Genomic DNA, 17,644 nt, shown 5'->3' on the forward strand with positions numbered 1-17,644 from the left:
CCACTGCCATTACCCTCTCTCCTGACCCGTCGATTACCCGCGTGGTGAACTTCTCATGGTAATGAAATATTCCGACTCGGGGGTGCACAAAACTATGCCTTCCCAGGCCACTGGCACACTGTCACTGCTGATCAAGCATGGGGAATGTGCACCCCAGTTCCACCACAGTCAACTCCTGCATAATTCACTGTGCGACATTAAGGCTTGTGTCTGTGATCTTCGGGAAGGGGAGGAAGCGAACGACCCCAACGGTGGCCTGGTTAGTATTTGTGGCGGCAGACAGATGTCTACCAATCTGTCACCATGAAGTCCAATCTGAATGAGCGGGCTGAGGAAATTTGTGTGGCTTCCAGCTGGTGTAGGGAGCGGGAGCTGCTGGGGGCCCTTACATAAGCTGCTGGTGTGATTTACCTGCAGCAAGAGAGGGATGAATGTCTCAATCTCCAGGATCTGAGCAGCTTCCTCCATCAGGATGTTATCATACTAGAACAAATGAGAAACAACATGAATGGCTAAGAATCAACACACTGAAAAATTAAATCCACCTGCAGAGATTGGATGGGTATGAAGCAGTTTTCACAGTGTTCTGCAGTACTCTGTATGTGTGTATTACATTAAATTATCATTATTTAGCAGAGCGTCTTACATAAGTTACAATTTTACACGTTACCCATTTATACAGCTGGATATTTGCTGAGGCTGTGCGTGTGTGGGTGTGTGTGTGTGTGTGTGTGCACACATGCTTGTGTATGCATGGTGTACACGAGTTCGCTCTGGCTCACCTTGAACCCCAGCTCCACGAGGTCGTGGCGTTTGAGGGCGGCGTGCGTGCACGTCATGGCGATGATCTTGGCTTCTTTCACCAGCAGGTACTTGGAGCGGTCCAGCCCGCTACGCAGCAGTTCAAAGGCACGGAACTCCTGAAGGACAGTGCAAAACGGGTTCACACACTCTCTGCTCATTCCAGCGACGAGGGACTTCAAAGGCCAGTGAACTGCCATCTGCTCAATGACCGCGTCAGACCACAATTCAAGGCACAAAAATTGTGGCCTCACTGATTATCAAACCGCTAGTAAATCAAGTATTTCTAATGGATTTGTGAATATCCCCATTGTACAAATATGGATTTTTTTCCAGATTAAACCATAACACCACCATCTAAAGTTAATCTCTCTCTGAATCTTTTTCCTTTATGTTCTAATTATGTGCACATAGAATGAAAACAAAACCGCTGCAGTCCATGAGACGGTCTATAAAATACGTAATATAATAATAATATAAAAAGTGTTTCTGAACACCTACCATTTTAAGTTGCCTGGGAAAGGCACCAACACTCAGAGACACTAGCAAGTTAATTGTTTGAGTTAACTCCTATTTCCTTCCACTACAATGCTTTCTGCCAAATCAATTCATTATTCATGTGTTCAGAGAGTAACTGTGGAGGACCACATGCATGTGCTATGACCATGAAGCGCTACTGAACTGAAACACTGCAAAATACGAAGTCTCCAAGTGTAACCGAACCTCTGTCATTGCAGGCGTCTCCCCCTTTGGGAATCCCCGGGTCACGGTTTCTGATGAGCAAACCGTTTCAAGATTCATTAAGATAATCCCTTTGTTTCCTGCCTCCCCCCTCCCCGCTCAGGCTGCCACGGGCCACGCGACCTGGCACCGGGGGTGTTGCTTTCCGCTCGATACGAGCTTAGTGTGCACTTCTGCGCAGGTTCACTTGCTTTCAGCTCCTGATTTAGAAGCTGAAATCTGGTCGGTTTTGGGGGTGACGGGGGCTTGCAGACCGCTGCTCCGCACGGTATCATGGCTCTATTAGTGGAACACTTTCATCAAAGCGATGGTGCTAACGGTGCTGGGAGACCGTGGGTAACCGGCATGCTATTTCTGGAAGACGCGGGCGCAGTCAGGACTAGAGAACTCTAAGGGCACCGCGGTATAAATATTTGATGCGTTACTATTCTAACATTAATATTAACCGATCAAACCATGCAATATTTATAAGGCTATTTTTAACCCTGGTTCTTCCATGGTTAAGGGTGAAACAAGGCCTGACTCCTCCTCTGAGGATTCGCAGATTGAAAGAAATATGCCACAGCTCTATTTCCAAGAAACTCAACAGGGAACTGTATATGTGCCCTTGCATGTTGTCTACCAATAAAAACACTAACTGGCTGTAAAGTTGAACCGACAGTGAAATGTGCTTTCACTCCAGAAAATGCACAACCATTTAAGTTCTAGTTCATCAAACACATTACATGGTTACTGGTTTATTACATGTTTACTAAATCATTATAGGATTTATATGCAGAGAACAACTTAATTAATTTGTATTTGGAAAAAAATAAAGCAAAAAAAAAATACTCGAGACAAAAAAACTGTAGCAAAACACAGCTGCTGTAAGGCAGTGAGGCTGTTCACCATACTAATATCAGAGCAGAAGATAAATCACGCCAAACATACGTGTTCTGATATTACCTCAAACCAATATCTTCTTTATTGCTTTCTGAGGCCTTCAGATTCACACCATAAATCCGTAATGTTATTGTTATCTCTATATAGAGACGGGCTGCCGAGGCCGAGGGGGTGCTAAGGAATGGCGCGTGTGTGCCAGGCCTATAATCTTACATGTGCATCTGGGGACACGGCAGGCCATGTGTCAGAGCCATAGGAGCAGAGCACCGGCACATGACATGACAGCCATCGCCATGTAACTCAAGCCCACATCTCACACGGAGCGAGCTCACCCACAGGCAACAGCACAGAGGCGCGAGAGAAAGAGAGTGAACGAGAGGAAGACAGACGGATACAGGGGACGTGCGGCTAAGATGGAGAGAGAGAGAGACAAAAATACAGCTCATATATGCATTCAGTTCTGGGAAAATACACTAACCTGGTGTCCGCATCTGCTGTGGGTGAACTCAAGCTTTTTCAGAGTGTTTAAGTGTGGACGTTCTCACTGACAAGTGACAGACAGACTGAAAGACACCCACTGGGTAGTCAAAGTCTGTTCAATTATCATGACCCTAAGTTTGCAGCCGTGCCCAGCAGGGGTACACTGTAATGCACGCTCCCACCTGCCCAAACAGCTGGGTTATGGGAACACTGCGTATGTGCATAAAAAAGGTGGAGGTGTGGCTTATTTGCATAAAAAAGGTGGAAGTGTGGCTTATTTACCTCAAGTTGGGTGAAGATTTTTTTGATGTGGCGGAAGCAGCCCTCTGCGATGTCCATGTCCTCCTCGTAGGACTGGCCCTTGAAGACGGGCTGGGGCGCGTTCGAGAAGTACTTGTGGAAGGGGAAGAACGCAGACACGTCCTCCACATTTACCTGCCGGCCAGGTTTGGGCTTCACTTTGCTCATGTACTCCTCCCAGCGGGACATCACCTGGGCAGGAAGACCACGTGACCAGCGTTACCTGCTGGCCCTTCGGCATTGTGTACACTTCTCACTGCCCTTAGGGAAGGGAAACCTGTCTCACCATGGCTGCTCCTTTCCACAGCCTTGTACGTACAGTGACACCTTTTCATATTTTTGACATATGTTACAAGGATTAGTTGCTCCATAATTCTCATAGAACATGCAATGGAAAGACCAAAAATTCCACTCTAGTTGGACCTCCCCTGTTTTAACTGTGACCTGAAAGGGCAAAGACACAGAAACTGGTTTTATGATGGTACTGTCCTGTAGACTTGATCAAAAAGTTGATAAAAAAAAGACCTACAAGGACCAGGAGATATTAAAAAGATAAAAATGAGCTCAAAATATGAAATAGCACAAGCGCAAGCTTGAACTGAGGATTTAGGGTGCTGGAGAAAGGCTGGCATGAGCACAGCCCACCTACTGGGAGGGTTCCATAAACAACCCAGATATTCCAGCTGACGGAGTATGTCTGGTATCCCAACCAAGTGTGCAGGGTGCCAACACCCCGACTCAGCTTTCAGTCCCTTCTTACTGACAGCCAAGATTCCTTCCCTTTCTCAAAGCTACTGTAAATGTATCTGCCCCTCAAGCTGATAGTCCGCTTCCACTCTTAGGAAATATGTTTTCTATTTCAATCCCTACCTCTGATGTAATATGATAGATAATGGTCTGCTTTATGCACGTCTGCACAGACGAATTTTAGATCAGTAACTAACTGGAAAGAACACTTCTGTTTCAAAGATGCTACAGGAGCAGATTTGCAGAGCTCAGACTTGTGGTCTTACCTGGTACAGATAGAAGTGTCCGGCGGTCTCGCAGGTGTAGGACACATCCCCTGGCACGCCGAGGCTCTCCTGCAGGCGGCCCACCTCTCTAAGCAGCTCCAGTCTCCGGGCCAGCACATAATTCACCCTCCCGTACCTGGACACAGAGAGCATTCCCATCATGCACTGAGACAAATGCGCTGAAACACCTGCTGCCTTTTCCTACTCACGCTGAAGAAGCACTCCCCCGTCCTGTCCACATTACACTGTTAGAGCACACACACACCCTCTTACACCACATGTCTGTTGCCTTTCTCTTGAACCCACTACATCTGTGGGAGAACAGATAGCCTCTTGCACCACACTGACAAGGCTGATCTGCTTAGTGAAGTGACGGACCTGATCAGACGAGGACTGGCAAACAGAATATCAGACCCCTCGCCCAGGGCAGGACTGACAGTGCGCTTTGATCAGGGCCTAGCACTGGACTGTTATGAGGGAACTGCCAATTCTCTGCACTGTGATAGGCTGGGGCCGCAGGCAGATCTGAGACCTGTGATGTTATATCCCAGGGAAAGGAGTGTATTTTTTTATTTTCACTTTGTTTCTATCACTCAACACCCAAGGTTCTTATGCCGTTGGCAAAAATTCATATTTCAACTCTCATATTTCAGGTAAAATCTGAGTTGATGCAATATCGGTTCGCGGATTACTTATCAGTACACTGTAAGAAGTTCTACGCTAGCTTCAAACACAACAAAGCAGCGATTAACAGCCATCAGGACCTGCTGTGTCACAAAGCCAAGAGGAAGAATTACTTGAGGTAGTACTATTTAAAGATTACGCTAAGCCTCTTGGTTGATGACTCATAAACGGAATTATAAGCACGTGTTAAAATGAAATGCAGCGACCTTGTTTTGGCCAAGCTCACCACTACAGCCCACTGTGACCTTGGAGAACACCGCCGGGCCCTCAGAATTCAAAAATTTTTAAATTTGGTCAATTTTTTTTTTTCATTTCTTCTTAACGTGCGCAACCGTCACAAGAAAACACGCATTAAAACCCATTCAGTTTCGGGGAGATGAAAATGGGCCACAGACTTTGTACACTGAACCAAATTGTGACATTGTAAACTCCCCTCGCCGTAATCTGAAAGGGCTTTCATTTTTCACTTTATGTAGCATTAATTAAATTCCAGCCACTTCCCCCATTTCCCATTCAGTCGGAAATTCAATGGAATCTGAATATCTTTAGCATCTTCGGCTGCCGCCTCTGTGCTCGCTTCCTCCCATCTGCATAATGCAATCACGCTCCTCCGAAAGGCGCGTCCCGTCACACACATTCATCATCACTAATCTCGCTCCTTCAAAGGGCCGCTTTCCATTAGAGGGGGGACACGGAGCCGCAGGATGCACCCACTGTGCAAAAAGGGACCACGCATTAGAATAACCCCCGCGACTCCGTGCTTGTGCAGAAATACTCTCCCATTGTGTCGAAATTAGACGCTCAGGATGTTGCTCAAGCCTGAATAGCGAACGTAGCTAGCGCTGAATAGCTAAAATGAGAGGACTGAAAGGTATGGTTTTTTCATGTACAAAAATGATGACATACGCCGAAAGAAATTCCATTTACAAATGTGCTGAATTCTGAAGATACGTCACATGCTTTGCACATCTCTAGTATGTTCATGAACGGCTCAATTTGTTACGTAACATAATGAGTTTTTAGGTAGTGTGATGTAGACACTTCCTTGAAAAATGAGGAAGGCAAACTGACGTAACCGCAGCACCCTGTGAGGAAGCGGAAGAGGCCATGCTGAATTTTGGGTCCCCGAGTTCCGTCACAAACATCACAGTCACGATCACACATTGAAACAGATTCTGCCTGCTCTATAGCAGTGGCATGCAGTAGTGGTGAGACTGCTCCTTTTGATGCTGCAGAAGCACTACACGATGAAGGACCACTCTCCATTCAATTCCCCTGAAAGCCAATGTGATAGCCAATAGCAAAATTGGCAGCAATCGCTTTGCAGACAACCACTTGCTGGATGGAGAAGAAATTGGTTTCCATAGAAATGGCCACTATTAACAACATTCAGATAAGAGCAGGATTTAGACTTGTCTGAATTAAAGTATACCAGTAAGTGGCCTGTTTTTCTTCTGAGTACACACAAAGTACAGTGCTTCATCCCAAGGTGAGCATTTCTGCAACACCCTCTACACACAGCATACACACAAGTTACTCTGACCACCATCTTGAGGGCTATCCTAACTGTTAACAGGCAAGCAAATGAAGCTTTGCTTTACCTCTTTTCCTCCTTTTGACTAAGCCTGCATGCACATATATGCTGCCAGGACAGACATCCCAGAATTCACTGAGTTACGATTCAACTCAAAAAGAAGTTTTCAACAACCATGGCAGACAAGATTGATGTGCTAGCTAGCCAACAGTAATAAATTTATGGTTGGCCAGTTAAATGTTTATTAAACATTAGCTGCAGAGCCAGCCAAAAACTAATAGCATGTTTAAAATAGTTTATATGACAACTATCAGGGTGACATGGCAAAAATAGAGGTCAGCAGCTCAGATAAAGTAAACCACACACTTTACTTCAGTGCAGTAAAAGTGTCTGGCATGCTCTCAGTGATGGCCTTGTAGCTAACCTTCTAACATGTCTGTTAGGTAGTTTGATCCATGGATATGCATAATGTATTCATAAGGGAACCAAAGAAGTGTGTGTGGCTAGAGGAGGTCCTGTGAATTAAAGCCATGCCGAGTCAAAAATGAACACTTCAGTCATACCTGATTGTAACCAGCGGGAACAAGGCAAAAGTTACCTGTTCTGACTCTTGTTTAAAAATGTCGACAAGTGAGTGGCTAGATGTTTCTTACAACAGCATTAGAAGTTAAATATAATTCTGGTGGTGTTTTGACATGAGTGCTCACAGCCTACCCCCACCCGTGGCAAAGTGCTCTGCTGAACACACACACACACACACACACACACACACACACAAAATCTATCTCTAAAGATCTAACTCTAAAGCACCTCCCCTTTCTCCACCTGTCCACACGTATTAACTCCAAATATGCATGTAGGATCCTGCACCTGGCCTGGTCAAATGCAGGCTTGCAGCAGGCTGACTGGGATCGAATGGCCACGGGACAGGGGGGAACGACTGGCTACTCTAACAAGCGGACCGATGAGTAGAGGCTTTAATGAAGATAAACATGTCCTAACCCCATGGGTGCAGGCCCGAGGGGGGTATCGAGTGGCCCTGTCACACTGTTTGCTTTGACTAATTACATGTTTGGCCAGCTGGGCTTGCGTGTGTGTGTGTGTGTGTGTGTGAGTGAGTGTGTGAGTGTGTGTGTGTGTGTGTGTGTGTGTGCGCGTGCGCGTGCGTGTGTGAGCGTGAGGGAACGCCTGTCTCCCCTCTCACCTGCTGAAATCCTTCTCAGTCTCCAGCTCCTCCTCGCCGTGGCCCAGACGCAGAAGGTGGCGCTCGTCGATGTCCAGCGCCATGATCTTCTCGAACAGCTGGTTGAGGGCCTGCGGGGGAGTGACGGGGACAGAGGGGACATTCAGTGTACAGAAGCCCTGCTGGTACGGCACAGGCTGCTCCTCACACCAGGGAGGAGGTTTACAGGGCGGGGGGGGCAGTCTGGCAATGCAAAGCAAGCCTGCCCTGTGGAGGGCATTTCCCAAATTAGACCACCAGAGGATCTCCATGAGAAAGGAGGCAGGGGCGAGCAGGGAGTGCTGTAACTGTGCTTGAAATAAGTGCTACACTTCTCCTGTGAAAGGACTTATGGCAAGTGATCAGACAGTGACCAATCCATGTTACAAGCAACTCAAACCTTCTTTTCACTTTGGGGGTAGTGGTAAATGTAGTCCCCGAGGAATGACCTTAAAGTTTCTCCAATTAACTGCTCTCATACTTTTCTCACTTTTACAGTGGGGTATATTTGTATCGATTTTTAAAGCTACAGTTGTGTTTTAGATTTAAGATAAAATTGCTTTCAAATCACATCAACTATATAGTTTGCATTAACCTACCATTTTGTTAATAGGAGGAGTGTAATGCACTAAAAGTCTCTATCTGCACATATGTGATCCTAACTTGCCTGCGTTTGAGGGGCTATGAAGAGGAGCACAGACTGGGAGCAATCCCCACCGGGAGGGGAAACACTAAACTTAAAAGACTGTACCGAGATGAACGGTAGCGTGGGGAAATGCTGATGTAATCTACAGTAAAGAGGAAAACTTCAGAGAAGATTCTTCGATTTCATACGGCATCACTTTAGTTTTAATCTGATTAATGAATCACTGGGAGATGTGCACGTAATTAAATGATGGTTAGGTTATGACTGGATAAACCCACTGTGGCTGCTGGCGAGAACGCCTGCTTACTACCATTAAAAGATCATTTCCATTAATAATCTCGCATGACACTGTGATATAACAGTTTGACTTCATGTTCCATCATCGACAAATAATTGTCCAATCTTAGACAATCACTCATGCGTTTTTGTTATTAATTTAGCATTAATGTTCTTATCTAAAAGTTTACTCTTAAATGCTATCGGCAAGCCTGCTTTAAAAAAATGTATGAAGGCGTCAAAGCATTTCATCAACTCCCACCTTTCTTTTGCGTAATGCACATTTGTAAATGGAGGTACACACACGGAACAGCTGAGGTTTACTCAATTAAAAATGGATGGATACACTAGATGTATTCTGTGGGTTTGCTGGCTCCATATCTCTGTGGGTGGCTATATGACATATAACCTACCTTCACCTCATTGCAGGTTTTAATATTTCATTAACTGGCTGTGCATTTGGTCTTTTTTTGTTACCCACTCACATTTGTTTGGAGAAAGCTCCTGTTTTGGAGATGTTTCGCAAATTTCACCTTACATACATTTCAGCTGTTTATCTTCACCGTACATAGCCTGAGTAATTACAAAGAATGTTGTTACACATGATTGCCATTGTGGCACACTATCATATTGCTCAATTAACCTGCCTGTTAAACAAAGCATCTGTTTAACCAAACGGTTTGGCTGTCAAAATGTAGTGCTAAGAGGAAATCAGGAATGTAACATTTGAACTTCATGATTTCAGTCGCATCACATGTTTCCTTTGCAAATGATACACTGCAGGAATTGTGCTCTCGTGATGACTTGTTTAAGACAAAGAAACGAACCCATCCAAGAGGTGTTCAAACTTCTCAGGAATAAATCAGTGGCAGGTACGGGGAATTCAAAACTCAACATATCATTCAGAGACTAGCACTGACTGCTCAACTAAATAATTCATCAAGATTATTGGTGCCCACCAGTTCAACATACTTAAGATGGGTAAATTTTCAATTTAGATATAGGTATATTTGGATTCTCACATGGTGCGACTTCACTAGATTTTTAATGACTTTGGCTCTGGGAATTTCTCAAACAACCCAAGCTGCATCTGATTTTTGGATTTCAATGACCATCAATAAACAAACACTTCAAAAACATCAAACTTTCAAACACAATTAAAGAAAGGCACTCTATTTTGACAGTGAAAGCCACAGTTCAGAAACAGCAACAGAACAGTTAAGGCCACCAGCAGTGGCCTCGGTGCAGAGGTCAGACTCTGCACCAAGGCTCCGCCACGTACCTGATTGGAATGTGTTACTATGAGCGTCCTCTGCTCTGGGAAGTTGTGATAGAGATTGGAGATGATCTGCACAGCCACATCTGTTTTCCCTGTACCTGGAGGCCCAACAACCTAGAAAAAGGGAGGAGGAGGAGCAGGGGTTAGGTAACACAGACGCCCTGCTTTAGCACATACTGCTTCTGACAACGCTGCCCCACGCCTGTCACAACTGCTTCTGCATCCAGAAACTCGCCTTTGCTCAGACGGAATTGTTCCACAGAGCAGAGAGGCGCTTGGGCAGACCCGAACCGTTTCCCCGTGCGAGGACGTCTGACCACGATGAACAAAGCCGCAAAATGGGCCAGTCATCGGATTTTCTGCCTCGTAACTGGACTACATTTAGCTCCCCAAACCACAGCGCAATAAGAGGTTTTGCGTAAAAACCTTCAAGTTGGAAAGGTTGTTCCTATATTCTCTGTCCCTCAGCCAGATGGTCATCTCAGCAGCAGCTCTCCAGTAAAGCATGCATGTGATACTTATTGGATAGTAAAATAATACGAATGAACAATATGCTGGTGTCTTTCAGGTGTAACTCTCCCAGCAGGGCCTTCCGGTAGCAGCTCTAAACCCTCGCAGCAGAGCTGCCATTGTGTGGGCGCCCCACAGGGCAGGCCGTACCATTTCATTTTCTCATTTATACAGCACTTGAGGGTGGGGAATATTGCACTATTGTATATGAAATCCCTCCCTGAACCCCCCCCGCCCCCCCCCATTCTGTTTCTCTTGGCAGGGAATGAAGGGGGGAAGGATCCAGGAATCTTTCCTTGGCGGCTAATGATCCCAGCACATGTTGTGCGGCGGAGGAAAACAGGGCCGCACGTCAACTTGTTTTATGACTGTGCTGATAACCAACCTGCCCGTTACTCCACGGCAGCTCCGTGATAAATAACACGCGGTGCTTTTTTGCCAACTACCAATCACCAGTAAACATGCTTTTTTTTTCCGGCAGACATCTCTCACAACTACACTGTGGAGCAGAGGTGACATTCCAATTACAGTGCACTCCCTGTAACTGCACATTGGATAACTGCATACTCCATTTTATTGTACACTACAGAGCTGGCTACATTTTAATTCCATTGCCTTGACTAACTACAATAATGTGTGCATTTCAGTTTAGTGCATAAGGTCACAACAGTACGGAGCACAAGCCATTATGAGGAGTTGGCTAATTAATGGCCAACCTTCAGGTAAACATACTATTAAATTAAGATTATCACAAATAATGTTTTTCAATAACAAAAAAACTAATTTCTTTACAACAGAAGCCCAAAGGTTAGCTAACCAAACCGTGAGGTCCAGTATACCAAATGAACAACCATGTTAAAATAGCATCATGATATAATGGCATAAACAACAACAATGAACCTTATAAATATGCTCCTTACCATTGTAAGTCCTGGCTGCATTCCTGCACGTATAGCTTCAATTTGTGTTGGGGTGAACTGGATTGTATTGCTGTAAAAATAACAATTAACCAACACGTAAGTGGATGTACAAAAATATATTTAACACAGAAAAAAATGGTTCAATTAATAAAGACTGTTTGCATACTTGTTCTTTTGTGATGTAATTCTGTAACATTCAGTGAAGAAAATTCAAACTACTGGCACCCAAAAGGACTGTTCCTCCAGATAAATTAAGAGAATTTCAACTTAAATTAAACCAGTTTGAATGAACATATGCTTGTTATAAATATCATGGCAAAATCCAATTCCAAAATATATTCTCAGTTAAAACTGAACAGTGAGATATCAAATGAAAGAGAACACTTAAATCTGACAAAGTGCAGCGTGACCTACTTTCACAGAGATGTCTATGTGGCCAGGCAGAAAAGCTGGGACATCCCTCTAACCAAACAATCTCTAAACATTAAAGAAATACTTGAAGCACAAAGATTACATCTGATAAAGACGAAGGTGTCCGCATTATTTAATGGTGTAATGAGCATCCTCACGGTACATGGAGGAAGGTTAATGGACCTTTAAGGAGTGTAAAATTGACATCGCTCTGGGTGATATGTGAGCGTTTTCAGCGTGGCAGATTTGAAAAGCGGACACACCGCTGCAGGGGGTCTGTTGAAACTGCCTTCCAGAAAAAAAAGCCCAAGTGGCTGCTGGGAGCTTGAAAGGCCAAACTGGGGCACGCTGAGGGGTGTGTACAAAGAGACAGAGCTCAATAAAAGGCAGGTGGTTCATCACTGGCCTATGGACACTACAGGATGTAAGACCCGACTCGCGGTAATGACGGTAAACCCTGACCTCAGCAGCGTGCTCAACTGTCAGGAGCACTGAACTCTGCCTGAACGTGACACACCGCCGCTTTGGGGACTCCTGCCCCCGGTGACTGACCTGTGGAGGGACAGTGTGAACTGCGCTCACCGTTTGGGCTGGTTGTAAGGGTACGGCCCCCTGTTGGGAATAACGTGAGGCTCCACCACCAGTGTGTGGTCTTCCTCCTCCTCTTCCGGGGCATTCTCGTCCTCGTCTGCTTTCCGCTTCTTCCCTTTCATAGTCCTCACTGGGAATTTGATTCTGAAGGAAGGAGAAAAGGAGGCCTTATATAGACATATTTGTCAAAATGTTTACTAAATGTCGTTTCACACAGAAATAAATTATTTCCTTAACATGTAGGCTTGATCTGCGTTACTGTACTGAACAGGACTAGAATTTTCTTCTGACTTTCATTTTGATAAACAGTTTAGACAACCTTCAGTTTAATTATTTAGAAATTTTACTCTTACGCAGTATTAAAAATGGCTCAGAATGCAGATAATCAGGTCCAACAGTGAAAGCAACTGTCAGGCAGTGTAAACGTAAGGATACCAGATTTTGAAATAGTTTATCTGTGCATGTCCAGGAACTATGGCGAGTGCCAAATTACTGTACTGTTCCATATATCATACCATTCATTGTTTTTGCTCTTTGTTGGATTAAATGTTTGAGTTACGTATGACTTCATATGATTTGTGTCAGTGACTCTGAGATAGCACTTGTGCAGTATGATGTGGTGGAAATGTGTGTAACAGTGTAGCCCCAGGAAAAATGAAACTAAGGGACTGAGAAGGATTTTTAATGCCAGTGTAAGATTATTGCAGTAAATGAAGCAGAAGCTTCAAACAACTCAGCTGCTGCTAAAAAATACAGTGTTACCAAAACCAAGACGACAACGAGGCAGGCAAACAGACCGTTTTGAATGCCAACTCTAAGAGGTGATTTTGAAGAGAAAGATGCAACGATTGTGGAATTAGTGATCCAGAAAGGAAGCTTTCTTTACTTTTAGGTTAAGTGAGAAATGTCACCTTATGATCAGTGTCACCTTACACTTACGTTAATACCGTATTCCATCATAAATATGAAGATCTATGAAGCAATTCATATTAGGTACCTCCTTCTAAAGTGCCCTGGCAATGCCCACCTTGGAATTAAACAAGCCAACTTTGAACACCAGCCCAGCTTAATTACTGCAGCATACGCTAGCCATATTGTCCACTGTATGTAACCTGGCTTGAGGTCCAACTGCACATTCACATTCCACCTTTGAATGCATTCCTGACCTGAAGGGGGGGACCTGGAGAGCAGGGTTCTCTTCCATGACCTTCACTGTGTACCCAGGAAAAGAGGCCTTCAGGTGGTCGATGGACAGGAAGGTGTCGTTGAAGTCCAGCGTGGAGATCTGATTGGGCATCTTGGAGTAGTGGGCGCTTCCCGGATTCCCGTAACCCAGGATGATGTCATGGAGCCAATCTGGGACCACGCAATCAGTGTTCATCAGGTTCCGGATGGTCTCCAGCACCGCCTGTGCAGAGAGAAGGATGATCAATCATTAATCAATGGGATAACTGTGTGTGTGTCTGCTTCACTGGAGCCCTCAGTCTAGACCATATGGAATTCATGTGTGACTGCATTATTAAGCATTGTCGCATGGAGGGAGATATATCTGACCTTTGTTTTTGTGGGCACTGCTTTCAGTTTTATTTTAGTATTTAGAAACCTTTTTTTATGCTGAGGACAATTGCAACACTCACAGTCAAGGACACAGACTGCCAGCTGAGTCTGAATGTGTGTATTCATTATATCTCTTAGCTGGTGAGATGGCAGCAACGTGAATGAAAACTATGCTGTGTATCGGACAGCTAGTAATGGTGCCGTTGTGTGGAAAACTATATGTAACAACTTGTACTGTATCTTGATTTCTCTTAGTTCTGATTTTGGTAGGACTGGTTGCTGGAAATGAAACGTGCGGGACACAGGTCTTAGAAAGGCTCACAGAGAGTTCAGCTTGTTCAATTTGTTGCTCATGAGTGAATGAATGAATGTACAGTATCTCTTCCTTATGTTAAACTTACACAGCAGAGTGTAGTCTACCAGTCTCCCAGCTCTTTTGCACGCTGACCCATACGGGTTTGTGACATCCTTCAAAGTATTTGGTGTACTGCGTTAGCCTCTGTGCATCTCATTAAGTTCCAATTGCCACATACAGCTGTGCTACTGCACCTATGTAACACATACAGATCTGAGCAATGTGCTTGTATCATAAGTTGTGGATTTCACACTGGTTATTTGACAGAGCTTTTGACACAATATTTGCATTACTAACTTAAAGACCTAATGTCTGGAACTACTCCAGTAACTGCCTGCTAGTCTTGCAAAGTCAAATTTTCCGGTTTCTTGTTCTTCCTGGAGCTGGGGGGAAAAAAGCTTAAGAATGACAAAAAAAAACGAAATAGTTTTTAAATTTAAAGCTTAAACACACTGAAAGGCAAGCACAGCAGGAGCAAGGGAGCAAACTAGGCTCCTGCACAGGGCAGATTAACCTGGGAGAGATGACAAGCACCAAACATGACCCAAGTGGCAGGGAGAAGGGAGAAACAGAGGGAGATCTTCAGTGAGAGGACTTCCTGTCCGATTGGATGAATATCAATGTTTTTTCTTCCCCCCTCGGTTTATATTTAGGCCACACATTGGCTGAGCAGGGGACCTGGCCACAGCCTCCTTTTCGAATGTGGCAGGGCGTCTGCCCTGCAGTGCGGAGCGGGAGCTCAGGTCTGACAGCGAGTGCTGCGGAAGAGCGCGCACGTGATGACCTCGATCCAGCCCCCGAGCTCTGCTGCTGAAATCCTCCCGAACCATCACCATCTCCAAGAAACCTTCAAGGAAAAAACTCCATTCTCTTTAGCTAGGGGGGAGAGGATGAGGGGCGTCTAAGCATTGTGTGCTGTTTTGGTGAATTTATTATTTTTGGTTTTACATCGATGCAAAATTCGTGTTTGATTCACAAACAATGCTGCACCGCTATTGAAATGTTCAACAGACTTGGACTAAATTAGCGACCTAAATGAATCAATCACTACGGATTTGTCACAGTTGTCTGTGAGACCAGCCCTCGTGCCACAAACAGGAATTTTATTTCCCTGGAGACCTCGTCGGACAGCTTCTCCTGTCCCCTCTGAGGGGAGGACACAACGCTTTTAGGAAGCTGTCAAAGCCAGATGCCACCCTCAGAGCGCAACTCGATCTCATCAGATAAGGAGGCTTTTCAGATGCTTGGAGTGTGATGAGCACAAGGTCACCATCGTGGCACTCCGGATTGGATCGCCGCGAGAAACCGGAGGCTGGAAGCCCGTGCGATTCCAGGCCCGGCTCCTGGCCGCTGTCAGCAGAGTCCGGATGATTGATCACCGAGGCTCGGAGAGAATTACTCCAAGGCCCCGCGGCGATCTCCTGGGGAACGGATTAGGCGAGATTTTCCCACTGACCTTGAAGTTGTTCTCCTTGGGCTTCCTCCTCATGATGATGTTGAAGGTTTCGTAGGGGTCCTCTGCCCCGTGCTGGATGCTGTTGGTCATGTCCTGCTGGTACTGGTTCGGGTCCAGCCACACTCGGAAGGTCCTGGAGTCGCCTTTCAGCTTGGGTTTCGGATCAGGACCTCAATGGGGAAAAGATGACCAATCATTTAGATGAATCTCAGTAATGCATCTTTCTTGGCACATTCTCCCTATTACAGTAATTAAAAGCTATGAATAAGCGTGTTGCCAAAACCCTTTTCACAAGGCCTGTTTCACATTAAGATATGCACTTGAAAAACAGCAACGAAACCCACAATCTGTGAAAACTGTTATTTAACATACCAAAACCTAACAAATGCTGACCACTTCCCAAAACACCTTCCACAGCTTTCAAGCTAAAATATGTAATTAAACTTGCTTTAGAAATGTATCATATGTCATAGTATTTTCCCGTAATCATTATAGGAGTACACAGTTAATATATAAAGGTCAAGTGCTTTCAGCTACATGTACAAGAGTGGTGCACAGCATGCTCTTAAGTATTTACGTCATATAATAAATGTTCTCGTAGTAGCTTCAGTCTTCAAAAGAATCAATTTCAATTTGTGGCTTTGTAAAACAATTTAACCGCTACTTCAGACTGTGAAACAGGCCATTAACCATCACATTGAAACAGACCAACTGACCATGTGGCCAAACGATCCCACACTCTACGAGACCCAGGAAATCTGCCAGCAGCACATCGGGATCAGAATGCTTATCTTTGATTACAATTTACATAGAATTTACTCAATTCTCTTACAATTTTCACACTACAATCAAGAACTAATTTACCATCCCCTTCGTAGTTCTCATGTAAAATATAATCAAGCCTCTTCATAATAAGTGACGCTCAGGGGAAGGCCGCTGGCCATGACATCAGACGTATTCAGTGATGTCAATATGCCTAAACAATTCTGGAAGACTATCTGAAAAGCATTTCCAAAATATCTTCACTCCTCCTCCCCCAAAATGCTTAGCACTCCTACCCTGACCCCTGGGGCAAGACTCCCACGCTCAGCACATATATTTACTGTCTATTAATACCTTTCACACAAATAAATGAGGTGAGCGGCGGCGGCGAGGTCTGCCAGCCTGTCACCGAGCCTGAGGTGAGACGTGCCTACATGCCGCGGTGTGCAAAGCCTCGGCGGAATGTTTCGTAGCGAAACGGGATCCCGCCCCTGCGCGTTTTCCCTGAAATCCCATCTCCCAAAATGACTCTGCAGTTCTGCGGGTGGATGTGGGGACAAGGTCAGACTAGCACAGGCGACTTCCCCGGGACCCGGCGGGGTTCTTCAGGTCTCCTCATGTAGTGTTCACCCACCGGCAGGCATTTGTGCCATTGGGTGTGGAATTGCCAGCTAACTAACGCTTAAATGAAGTCCCTGTCTGGACCCTTAATCCAAGACTACAACCCAAGGATTCATCCAGACTACTAACATAATGTTTATAATGGAGATATTACACTATCTTTCTTTACCACTGTATCTGCTAGTGCTTAATGTTGTGTCCATGCGTTTGAAACTGAGCTGTGCTCAGTGGGGGTTCGACATTGGGTTTCACGGCAGCAGCACTAACAGCAAATGTCTGCATCTTTCTGCATCTTTAATGCGGTGAGATTAGAGGGGACTTCTCCCTGATCTGGAGTGATCTTCGCCTGACTACATGGTCAGGAGGGACAAACAACTTGAATGAGCAAAGTGGAGGTGACTTTGACATCATATCCAATCAAACAGAATGTCCTGAACCTGCTGAGACCTGTGCTGCGGCTTACCTCAGATACCCTCCACCTGCATCCGTCTGGCAACACGGGTGCCATTTTGGGCATCGAGGGGGAAAACATTCTCCTTTTCTGATGATTAAAAAACTCCAGCACCCCTTCCTGCAAGCTAATGGAGCATATGGCTGTGTGCC

General features: G+C 45.1%; 1 protein-coding gene across 1 annotated transcript in view; it reads right to left on the reverse strand.

Annotated features, from left to right (window-relative positions):
* aqr (aquarius intron-binding spliceosomal factor) overlaps nt 1–17,644 on the reverse strand; it is a 49,892-nt gene that overhangs the window by 16,987 nt on the left and 15,261 nt on the right. Inside the window, exons 20-29 of the mRNA XM_036542951.1 lie at nt 15,659–15,828; nt 13,457–13,698; nt 12,282–12,434; nt 11,289–11,358; nt 9,862–9,972; nt 7,640–7,749; nt 4,218–4,353; nt 3,187–3,396; nt 783–920; nt 412–483 (exon numbers count right to left, since the gene is read on the reverse strand). Coding sequence (XP_036398844.1) covers nt 412–483; nt 783–920; nt 3,187–3,396; nt 4,218–4,353; nt 7,640–7,749; nt 9,862–9,972; nt 11,289–11,358; nt 12,282–12,434; nt 13,457–13,698; nt 15,659–15,828 — 1,412 coding nt within the window. The remainder of the gene's footprint in view (nt 1–411; nt 484–782; nt 921–3,186; nt 3,397–4,217; nt 4,354–7,639; nt 7,750–9,861; nt 9,973–11,288; nt 11,359–12,281; nt 12,435–13,456; nt 13,699–15,658; nt 15,829–17,644) is intronic.

The sequence above is a fragment of the Megalops cyprinoides genome, chromosome 12, assembly GCF_013368585.1.
Source record: "Megalops cyprinoides isolate fMegCyp1 chromosome 12, fMegCyp1.pri, whole genome shotgun sequence".
NCBI classification, from domain to species: domain Eukaryota; kingdom Metazoa; phylum Chordata; class Actinopteri; order Elopiformes; family Megalopidae; genus Megalops; species Megalops cyprinoides.